The sequence below is a fragment of the Coturnix japonica genome, chromosome 6 (genome assembly GCF_054131305.1).
Source record: "Coturnix japonica strain WE chromosome 6, WE-NBRP24, whole genome shotgun sequence".
NCBI lineage: Eukaryota > Metazoa > Chordata > Aves > Galliformes > Phasianidae > Coturnix > Coturnix japonica.
In genome coordinates this window covers 29,046,491-29,058,364 of record NC_140668.1, presented here as the reverse complement: position 1 = coordinate 29,058,364, position 11,874 = coordinate 29,046,491, and the positions used below count along the sequence as shown (strand labels likewise).

Below are 11,874 nucleotides of genomic sequence, written 5' to 3'. Positions count from 1 at the left end.
TACAACACAATGATCAAATCTACACCCTCCCCCCTTCACTTCAGTATGCTCAGAAGTTACAGTGGATTGATTCCTCCTCCTACTCTCAATCCCCACTCCACCAAAAAACAAAAAAAACAAACCAAACACCCTGAGAAACACAAATTTAGGGTACATCCTCCACTTGTTCAGAGGTAAATCTGAATATTAGTACTTAAAAGCATCAGACAAGCACATCAATTATTAAACACTACAGCTTGAGATGATGGACTTCTTGGTGAAGCACATCAGAAGGATCACTATGTAACTATGACTGAAGTTTGTTTTTTTTAAGTGAAAACAAAGCTTCACCAGATGACTTGCAGAGTATAAATCAATACTGAAGTACCAGCCAAACAGTGTTTATTTTTGCTTCAGTTTAAAATCCACATTTAGCAATGCTCTTATGTCATCACCTACCCACGTACACAGAAAGCTTTGGAGCATCTCCCACCTCACTCACGGATAAGAAGTCAACAATTACCTGACAAGTTATTAAAGTCACACTCGAGATTTATAAAGAAAAGAATGTATTTCAACTTCTACTCAATGGGGGAGAGGAACTACACTATAACAAACTGGTGAACAGCAACTCATACACAGTTCTCTAACTGACAAAATAAGAGCTCTACCTGGTAACTGTTTAAGGTTTCTTTTTTTCGCCAATTAAGTGCATATAAAAAGGAATAGGACTGAAAGTGGGAAAATAAAAGGTCTTAATTGTTAGGGAAAAAAAAACAACTGAAAAACTAATAAAATTGACAACATTTAGTATGTTTTGAGGTCAGAAATATTTGTCAAGTAAAACGCTGAGATCCATCTCTTTACAAACTGCATTAATGCAATTGCAAATTGCCAGGCATGTTTATTTATTTGTAAGACACTTAGCATGGGATTTAATCATCTTCATTGCAGATGTCTGTAACTTCTTGATGGCAGTCTAAAACCTTTGTACTTTCTCTAAAGAAAGGGGTCATGGCTGTGGCCTTCCCCTACCTAAATAGCTGTACTGCTGCTCAAGAAAACATTTATACACAGCGCACAGTTCTTAAACTGCAAGCTGGTCTTAAAGCAGCTTCAGCCTCCCTGTGCTTTTAAGTGTCCACCTCTCTATAGTCAGTTGGTACACAACATGGTCAGAACCACTGCAAAAGTAAAAGTTACAAGGCAGAAAGAAATATTATACACCAACTGCTTTTATTTATTTCAGAAACCGTTCACAAGATGGTAGAAAAAACTTACAACCACTTCTAATTTAGTCTTCCATTGTTCCCAGTCAGCTCTAAACCCATTATGTGCAAAGCCCATTTACCATGCATCTAGATGACAGATACAGGCTATGAAATTCTTTATTCTACTTGTAGCAGCTTATGCAGGTGCAGCCAAATACCAAGCCTCAGGACAAATTGTACACAAACTTTACAATGTAGAATTTGAATTTAAAATATGAAACTTAAAATCTACACAAAACTGGTAAAAATCAAGCACAGATACGAGGACAAACTTAAAACCCATGTGAAAAGGAGTCTCGTCTTCCTTTCAAGTGCTTTATTCTGCTACACAGTCAAAATGAAGATGTAAGCTTTGTGGTTAGTTTAAATTACACTCTGTAGATACTATAGACCAATTTAAAAGTTACACATACAGCAATAGATGTCCATTGGTTCATCTGGATTACTTATACAATCCAGTTGGATTGTTGAAAACAAGTCAGGCAAAATTTGAAAGAAAAATCCTTGTGCAACTTTTTAGACAAATGTTTACTGATGGGCACACTGTACCCCAGGTCCATGATGGCTGCTTTCTTCATCAGAACTATCATTATAAGCTTCACGTCTCTGGCCACCACCTGAACCACGAGTGGTATCAAATTCTTGAAGATCTACCTCTTCTGCATCACCAATTACATTAGGAAATTCTGGTCTAGCAGGCAGAAGATCTTCAAGTTCCTGCCCCGAAAAAAGAAGTGCATTCAATACCGTATCTCCAACTTTATCTACATAAAGCGATGACTTTCCCCACAGCTTCATGACTCCTCCTCAGAGCAAGTTTGCTTTGGAAGCCTAAACTGGCATAAGCCCTGGAGTGCACAACTCATTTAAGAGTAACCAAAGTATCTGCATTAACTGGAAGACACATTAATAAGGAAAAAGCTCCACACATTATCAACTAATGTGCAACCAGTAAATACAGTTGCACTCTGAAGACTTATTACATGGTCACAGGAAGATTCTTCCTCCTGTTCCCATCTACTCAAAATCCACACAACTTTTAAAAACAGGTACCAGAAACCTGTATTTCAATACATATTTTCAAATCATATGCTGCCTATAAACAGTGTTAATAGAACAATTTATTCAAACTTAGGCATTGCAAAGCAAGAATGGGAGGCTAACACACAAGCACCTTGCATACACCGTCCAGTAGACTACCAAATTCATGCTTGAAAGACTACTTACTGAAAGCTTCTCTGGGCTAATCCAGTTATTTTCAGGAAACTGAACGTCAAATTTAATGTAAAGATCCCCCTTCTCAAAAGGATTGCGATACTGTGGCATTCCTTCACCTCTGACTACACGGACACAGCCTGTAACAGTAAGAAATAAGAAATGCTACTTTAGGAAAATCTTGCCCTACCCAATTCTCTAGCCAAGGTTCAGGTGAAAGCATGGTCAAAGGAGTCCTTATCTCCTCAAGCTTACCTGGTTCAATTACTTTTCCAGGAGGATATTTAACCACAATTTGACGCCCATCGAGGTGCTTAAATGTGAACTGGAATCCACACAGTGCTTCAACAAGTCCTATCTTGTGCGTCATATGCAAATCATTCCCATCCCTTTGGAACACCTGAAAAACAGAAACAGGAGGTATCTTTTCTAGTACTACAACCATATCCTCACAAAACTAATTATTTAGAGCTTATTTCTTTTCCTAAAACTTCATGTCAGACCTACCAACATACTGTGGAAGTCTGTGCATTACAAACATGTCATACAAGATAATACAAACCACACAACATCCCAAAGCATTAGGTTCAAATTACATAAAAGGTAGCCCATAAAGCAGCAGTGCTCCCCAAGACCTTTCACAAAAATTAGGCTATAAACAAAAATTTCAGGACTGTTTGACACTACTTCCTCTACACCATGCTACAGAAATCACATTTTGGTTTCTCAACATTTATTGTAGCTGCTGCTATCTCCTTCAGCTAGTTAGCTATGGGGCAGGGTTTCAATCAATTAGTCCACAGCCATCTTAAGAGATCCTTCAGCCACAGCACTTTGGATTTTTCACCAGAATATACAAGTTTGTCCGCTGGTAGGCTGCCAAAAGCATTATTTCTTCCACCTCCTTTCCTACTTCAAAGGAGATTTTAAGAACATAAAATCTCAACTGACTATCAGTCTAGTTCTACTCAGTAGGACACAAGGTTTCAGTATTTTTAAAGAATAGTTAATGCTGTAAAACCAAATAGAGTTCATTATAAGACTGAGATAGAAATGATATCTACCATATGGATTGTCATGCTGTTACGTGCATTTGTTTTGTATGCATACAGTGTTCTCCCTTACCAAAAAGAAACCAAGAATCAAGTAACTGATGCTGGGTTTCACACAGTATTACGGAAGAAGAATAAGGCCATGCATAAGGCTATACATAAGCTTTGACAAAATAGCAGTCCACAGCATAAAATATTAAAAGATTATATTTTAAATGCAATTTAATATAAACTCAAAAGTATTACCTCATTCTCCTTTTCTTGGAGTAAGAGGACAATATCGCCTGGTTCCACACCTGGAGCTTGATCTGCTTCTCCACTGAATGTAATTCTTTGCCCATGTTTCATGCCTTTGTCTACATGGACTTCAAGTATTTTTACCTCTTTGATCACCTTTTTCCCTTCACATTTTTTACAGCGGTCTTTTTCATTAATTACTTCACCTAAAGATACAAGTTTTGAGTTCAGAGATTTACACATAATTGTACACCATTCTGAAAGGGGAAACAAGCTGTTTTAAAGTAAGTTGAATAACATACACAACAGAACCAGTCATTTAGATGTTGCTTTACGCATTTTGACAAGGAGAAAGCCAGGCTCTATTTACTGTACTTGGGAGATGGGAAAGAACGAACAAAAAGGTTACACAAAGATACATATATCTTTTTGTATATAAATATGCAAGTTTCCAAGCTGCCTTTTCAGGAATCTTTAAAAGAAGATTTTGGACAAGGAAGACAAAACAAAAGATGAGGTTTGCAGCTTGCATTGCTCCTTAGGTCCAAATTGAACTCCAGTATCCTTACCATTCAATTTCTCTTTAAAATAAATTTAAAAATAAAAAAACACCCATTTTTAAGTTCTTTGCTAAAATGCAAGATAATCATTATAAACGAGGAGTAAACCTAAAACCAAACGTAAGCATCCACTCTCTCTTAAAAGTTACAGTACTAATTTAAACTACTAAACTGAATTTTGGAAGCTTAGTTCTGTTCTATTAACATCAGTGAAAGGAGGATTACTGAGGGAGTCCCATTTTGCAGTATTTTACCACAGCTCTGAAGTATCATATAAATATAGTCAGCAAAACTTGAGATTTACATACATTGAGGAGAAGACAGCTGGTCAAACTGGCTTCATACAAGACAGAAATTATCTGAAATAGCCTGGCACACAAGATTCCACTTCTATACTGCTCTGACAGTGAATAGTTTTTCACACTGTTTGTCACCTCTAGCAACACAAGTACGTCCTCCAGCAAACTGAAGGATAATTATACAGAACAGCTTAAATTCTCTGTTCTACCCAGCTGAAATGATGTACTCGAATGGTGAAAACAAGATGTTCAGAAATATCATTTGTAAAATATTTCAATGAAATACAGCCCTTTGTAATTTCAGGTATTGTCATAAACAAAGCTATCTAAAAGGCTGCATCACTGCTCTGCAAATTGCCTAACATTCAGAAGGGATTCACACAAAGCACATATCGCATGACGGTCAAACAACCAATTCAGCAAAGGGTATCTTAGTAATTTTTTTTTTTTTTTAAGTCCAACTTCAGTTTTAACATAAAGCTGTTCTTAGAGAATAAGACTGCAAAATTAAATAAATAAATAAAGGCTTTTAACCCTCCTCCCCCCCCCCCCCCCCCCCAGATGTTGGTCTTTTTAATAGAAGAGTAAAAGCAACAAGTAAAATTCACATCCAAGTCTTTAAAAAACAAAATAAACAGAAACCACCACCACCAAGTAACACACACACAAAAAAAAAAACAAACACCAGAATTAATCCCCATTACTCAAGTTTCCAGGTTGTTTTCCGCACTCCAGACATACAATGGTGTTGCTGCTCTAATTAAAATGACTTTTCCACATTGGGACCAGACACCTAACTGACCACACAGGGGAAAAGCTCTCCTAGATGAGATGCCTTTCACTGTATGACAGAAGCTATGCAGCAGTTCTTCCAAACACACAAGATAAATATTTACATATTTTTATTGCATATTTATAAGCACACTGAGGAATACAGAAGAGCCGGCCTACCTTCTCCATTGCAGTCAGAGCATACAGACTGCATCTGCTGAACCATTCCAGGAGCCAGCTGTCTGATCATGATACGTACACCTCTACCCCGACAAGCATTACATTTCTGAACAGCTCCAGCCTTCCCTCCTTGACTAGAATAGAAAGCACCAGTTGCATTAAAACCAAGCCTTTCAGAAACATATGACAGAATATTTACAGCAGTAGGTTAACATGCCTGACTGCACTGCCAATGAGTCAGGTGTCCCTACTGGCAAACACAAACACACACAAACCCCAGTTAGTTCAAAGCCCATGAAATTACAATTAAACTATTTTCCAGTCTGAGTGAAGACCCCAGTTAAGTTAAATACCAATGAAGATCTGACACAGAAAATGCTTCATTATATTATATATCAACAAAGCAACTAGAGAATTCAGAAGCAGAAACAAACTCACCCATTACATGCGCTACAAAGGACATTCTTGCTAAGTTGTAGTTTAGTTGTCTTTCCATTATATAAATCTTCTAAAGAGACTCTGCAAAATAAAGCGTTTTCTCCAGTGTTATCATTTAACAGTACCTGTTCTCCACATAATTAAAATATCTGCCTAGGACAAGTAATAGAAAAACAGTTCTTCATAATGACTAAATCTGCTGTTAAAACAAGATATTTTTAAAAAGCACCACATTGGCTTTCACAAGGAATCATTAAGAACTGTTCCATACATATGAATACATAGACACAGCCCTGAACACCACTTCAGAGAAAAGCTATGATGTAACTGGCAGAAACAAAAACAGATTAGTCAGGCTTCTCCATAGGAAGCAAGCAAACATAGCATGTTATGTTTCATTACAGTCACATCTGATATTTTAGTTTTCTTTTCCGAAGAGGTTCTACCAAGCAAGTGAAAAGCCCTCCTCTCTCTAGATCATCTTTGAGGTATTTATAGCATACATACACAAGAATATATACTTACTGCTGTATTTTCCATTGGAAAACAGAGGATACTGGGGGAGAGGAGGCATAAAGAAGGACTAACAAGTCCCAAGGCTATATGGTTCTTTACATTTGTTCATTTTTAGACACCCTTGAATACACAAGCAAATTCTAATAACCTTTGTAAAGTGAGAGAAGTTGATTAACCCCAAGTTCACATTACTAGACAGAATTTTCAACGTCAAGAATATTGAACTAGAAAAGGTTGCCCAGCATTAGTACATACAAACAAAAACAAAACTAAAGAAAATTAGTAACACAGCATACACTACTAGCTGCTAAACTAAGTAAGCAAACAGAAGCAACCAGACTCTGCATGGTTTGCCAACCATAGAAAAGATGCAGCCTTAAAGGAAGTTTGAACAAAGCTGCCTAACATTAGTACCTCTGCTTTCCTAAGAGTCCAGCTATTATGCAATACTTGTTTATTTAATGCAATTTCAGATTAGAACTTCCAAGCATAACTCAGAAGCAAAACCAAGAAAAAAACATTAACTAAGGCTTAGTTACAGGTTAGTAGTCAGACAAATCAAAGCATCAGATAACCTACATAATTAACTATTTATTGAAAATAAGATAACTGCCTTCTGGACCATACATGACACATACAGGTCTGAAATGGAGGTGCAAACTGCATAACCTCACCTGAGGAGCACACCAAAATTTAAGCTAACAGAGAAGAATACTGATAAGAAAAACTTGAAAATGTATATTAATTTCAGCATTAAGATACTTACTTGAGAGGATGCATCATATCTTCTCCTCTTCTTCTACCATTACGACTTCTACTCTGACCACCCATGAAATTGAATAATCCACCACCAAAGATGTGGGAGAAAATATCGTCCATTCCACTGCTTCCACCACTACCTTCTCGAAGGCCCTGTTCTCCATATCTATCATATAACTCACGTTTCTCTGGATTTGACAATACTTCATAGGCAAAGCTTATTTCTTTGAACTAGAAGAAGGACAGAATCACATCAGTGCATGATAATTTGTAACTAAGGGAGAATTTTGCTACAGTTCCCTGCCCAGCATGAACACCTGAGGATGATAGTACACAACATAACCTTTTCCACCCCTCCTTTCTACTAAGAGAGGAAGGCAGACTTAGACATAGTTATATTACATCTTACTTTATACTAAAACATGATATTTTATCACAGATATCCATTGACTTGCTTTTTGGGCCTAGCACAAGACAATCTTACTAACACGTAAAAAATGCACATTATTGCAGTAGCCAACAGGCAAAAACAAGTTACATACATGACAGAGATTGTCAGACTTGTCAGGCACTTAAAAAGTTGCTCAATTGTTCTCCTGTTTTAAAATGCACTTTAACTTGTCAGTCCACAAAACAAAGCTCATCTTCTCATAGTCATCCCTGTTCACTTGTAAGAAATCATGAGAATTCCTGATGGGGATAATCAATTGAGTCAACTTAATTAACTTTTTTTTTTAATTTGCTGTGAGTACAATATATCTGATCCAAATTTCTCATATATGCAATATGTTTTATGCTGCAGTTTCAAGTTCCTCCACAAATACTTGGTTCCCTCTCACAGTTCTTACTGATTTTGAATAATCTGCAACACCCAGCCGTACTATTGAGACCCTTAGATGCTATTGAAACAGCAAAGTACAGGAGTTTAAATGAAAAAAATATAAAAGCAAGTCTTACTTTGTCACCAGCATTTGGATTCTTATCAGGATGGTACTCCTTGGCCAGCTTTCTATAAGCCTGGTTGAAAGAAATATAAAATTAGTTCCAATTTTAGGTCATCTGTACTTTTCTGAGAAACTCAAGTAGTCTTCCAGGAAGAAAGAAAATCCTAACAAAAAATGAGAAAATGAATGTTTTGAAATCAGTCATGCATCAATGGCGCATATAATTCTGAACTGACTACATCACCTCAATCACAGCAAGATATTAACAACAAAATGGCTGCCTCAGCTTCTCATCCAACTCTATCAGTCACTATTCCAAGAAAAATCATTTTATTTTTTTTTTTCCTTTACCTACCAACAATGAAACATTCAATCTCGTGCTGAACTAAGTATGAATTACATGTGCAGAACAATCACCACTTTTACTTCATTGTTCCAAAACTGCAGACAGAACTGGTCACAAAGAATTTTAAATATGGTTTTTTTTTTGACCAGTGCTTTGGTTCTCAGGACCATGACCTTTTCTTTAGCAGTACTCCATCACTTTTGTTCCTACCTTGGAGGATCAAAGCAAGTAACAAGACTTTCTACTATGTGAGTGTTTGACCATAACATCTCCCTCACCCCACCTCAACTTTTCTCAGTACTCCCATTATTGTTAACAGAAATGACTCCAGTGACATTTGAGTAGAGCTGAGCATCTAAATTCTGTCTTTGGAACCACAGCTCTAAGAGAGCTTTACATCTGGTAACATTCCTTTTCTTCATCTGCAGTTACCAGCCTTTACTAATCATCTTTAAGTACTCTGAGCTTAAAAAAGTTAATAAAACGAAGCAGAACATTGATATCAGAAGCAAAATTTACTACAATACACTAAGAGTAAAGAGCAAAAGTCACAGGGCTCATAGTACAAATTACCCATCAATAACAAGGCTTAACCTTCCACAAACTTGAACATTCTGTAATAAAAACATTTTTTCCTTATAATTTAAGCACTAAAATAATGGAAAAATTAAAACTGAAAAATCTACATATCAACTTATCCCCTAAAAAGGATTTTGTGTGGTGGTGGTTAAAGGGAAGAGCTCATGTCTTCTGTAGCAGCGCAGCAGCTTAGAGCAATTCTTAGGATCACGGCCCAGAGCAAGCAACCTCTTTTTAATTAAAGAGAAACAGATCCAGAATCAAGGCTACACAATCACCTACAATAGCACTAATATAGGTTAGTTTAACTAACCATTGGTTAAAGGCTGTTTTCCTCCTGCTTCTTGGTGAAGCCATTATCCATTTCTCTGCACCTGCTTTTCTCTGCTTTCATATCTGATATTTTAATATCTGATTAATGAAGCATCCACGTGACCTCTCAGTGAGGATAAGAGGGACAAACTGAGTGCTACAGGCAGTTGGAACATTCCATGACAAGTGTAACATATAGCAACGAATACAAAGGTCACCGAGTAGAAGAATGTTGGAAGTTCTTCATTCATATGGGAGAGAAAACACCCTTAAGAGACCTTAGTAAGGCAAAAAATAGCGCCTGATGGTGTTCACCAGCCTCCTACCGCCTTCCACTAACACTATTTCAACACTGCTACTGCCTATCCCTGCACAAATTCAGCCACCATGTGCATGCTGGGTAACGTGGTTGTTCATGGCAGCACCACCCAGCAGCGGAAGCAGGTCACTGCTAGTAAACTTGCCTGTTAATTTTCCTCCCTCCCGTACAAACGGTGGTAAATTTCTCCTTTTTTTTTTTTTATGGGGAGGGGGCGCGGAAATGGTTCATACCCTCCGTACCGAAATGCCTGTGGTACGTTGTTATACCGATGACCTGACTCCAAGTTTCCTCCTCAGCTCTTTATTCCCTCGCTTTGGTGCTCCCCGCCCGGCAGGGACCGACCTCGATCAAACCGAAACCCCGCCGTGCCCACACGTGGGGCAGACAATGGGGCGGCCGCAGCCCTGCGCCGCTTCACGCCGAACCCCTCCCGAGGAGCCCCCGCCCATCGCGAGCCGCGCTAAGGCGCGTACAGCTGCAGGAGGCGGAGGCCGCCCACGGGCATCGCGGAGATCTCAGATCGCCGGGCCGGGCGGCGGTGTGTGTGTGGTACGGCCCGGCTCCCCCGCCGCTCGAGGCCGGCCCGAGGCCTACCCGGCTCCGCTGCCGCCGTCAGGCGAGGTGCGGCCGGCCCCTCGGCGCGGCCTGCGCGCTCCCGCCGTGCCGAGGCGGCACCGGGCGCCTCTCCCTTCCCGCCCGCAAACTCAGGCCTCGCGGTCAGACCCTGCGCGGCCCCGTCGCCTCCGGGCAGCGCCTCCCCACCCCCCCAGGCCCGGCCCGTCCCTCTCGCCTCCCACCGTCCCTCACCCGCCGCCCCGCGGGGCCCCGTCCGGCTCCCGGCCCGCCCCCGCCCCGCAGCGCTACCGCCCGCCATCCCCGGGCGCCGGCCGCCGCTCCTCCGCCGCACCTTCTTGAGCTCGTTATCGGAGGCCCCGGGCGGCACGCCCAGGATGTCGTACAGCTTCGTGTCGGCCACGTTCGCCATGGCGGCAGCGGGCGGCAGTCGCGGGCCGGAGAAAGGCCGAGGGGCGGCGAGGGCGAGACCGGGAGCAGGACGAACGCCGCTGCGACGTCACGCGCAGACGCCGCTGCGTCACCGCGCCGCGACGCGGGAGAAGCCCGCCCCGCTTCGGCCTGAGGGGCTGAGGCCACGCCCCAGCGGAACAGCTCGGGATACTGACACAGCGCCACCGCGGGGCTGTAGGGGGCGACGGGCGCTGTGTGCTCTGTGCTCTGTGCTCTGTGATGGGCGCTGGGCGCTGTGGAGCTCGAGTTGCTGCTCGTGGTGGCCGCGCGCCGTGGGCGGGAAGGGGCGAGCGGAGCTGTGGAACGTTCCGTGTGGAAACTGAGGCTGCGGCGTTCCCCGGGTCACAGAATCACGGAATGACCCGGGTTGGAAGGGACCTCAAGGATCATGTAGTTCCAACCCCCTGCCTGGCAGGGCCACCAAACATACACCTTTACTACATCAGGTTGCCCAGGGCCCCGTCCAACCTGGCCTTGAACACCTCCAAGGACTGTGGTTACTGTACACAAAGATCCCCACCGCTGGCTGTGCCTTGTTGCCGAAGCACAGAGCGCCTCATGCTGTCAGACCTCAGACATCAACCTATTTTTCTTCAGGGTGTATGACCGAGGCTTCGGTGGTTATAAATAACACGGGCACCCATCTGCTCGCTGTTTTTCATGTTTTGCTCTGCTTATGGGATCTTAAATAAAGCACTAGTTGCTATGCTAGGCCTGAAGTGGTGCAGAGAAGTGAGTTGTGCTGAGGCCACGGCAAGGCATTGCTTATAGGCAGCAAATAAAACTCCTGCTTGTGCCTAATTAGAACCTCAGCCCTCAGGCCTGGTCAGGAGTGTGTTTCCTCCAGCCTTTCCTCACACTGTTGTGGTCATCAGCCCTTCTTCAGGCAGCGGCTGCTGGAAGACTCTGGAACCTGGGGCAGGTGCTTGGCAGAGGGAAGGATGTGGCCAGTTCTCTGCAGTGCCCCCCACAGCCACACCTGGAGCGTCTGGGATGAGGTGAGCGGTGCTGGGACCTGAGGACAGTCTGAGGAGCTGATTAGAGACTTGGCCGGTGTGAAAGTGCAGA

General features: G+C 41.8%; 1 protein-coding gene across 1 annotated transcript; it reads right to left on the bottom strand.

The window, feature by feature from the left end:
* Positions 1 to 1,196: 1,196 nt before the first annotated feature.
* DNAJA2 (DnaJ heat shock protein family (Hsp40) member A2) lies at positions 1,197 to 10,875 on the bottom strand. Its single transcript, XM_015873972.2, has 9 exons — positions 10,688 to 10,875; positions 8,235 to 8,294; positions 7,285 to 7,508; positions 6,003 to 6,083; positions 5,565 to 5,698; positions 3,764 to 3,960; positions 2,721 to 2,865; positions 2,478 to 2,605; positions 1,197 to 1,967 (listed from the first exon to the last, which is right to left on the bottom strand). Exons 1-9 carry the CDS (start codon positions 10,763 to 10,765, stop codon positions 1,779 to 1,781), a joined length of 1,236 nt encoding a protein of 411 aa, XP_015729458.1. The 5' UTR covers positions 10,766 to 10,875; the 3' UTR covers positions 1,197 to 1,778.
* Between the last annotated feature and the right edge of the window lie 999 nt (positions 10,876 to 11,874).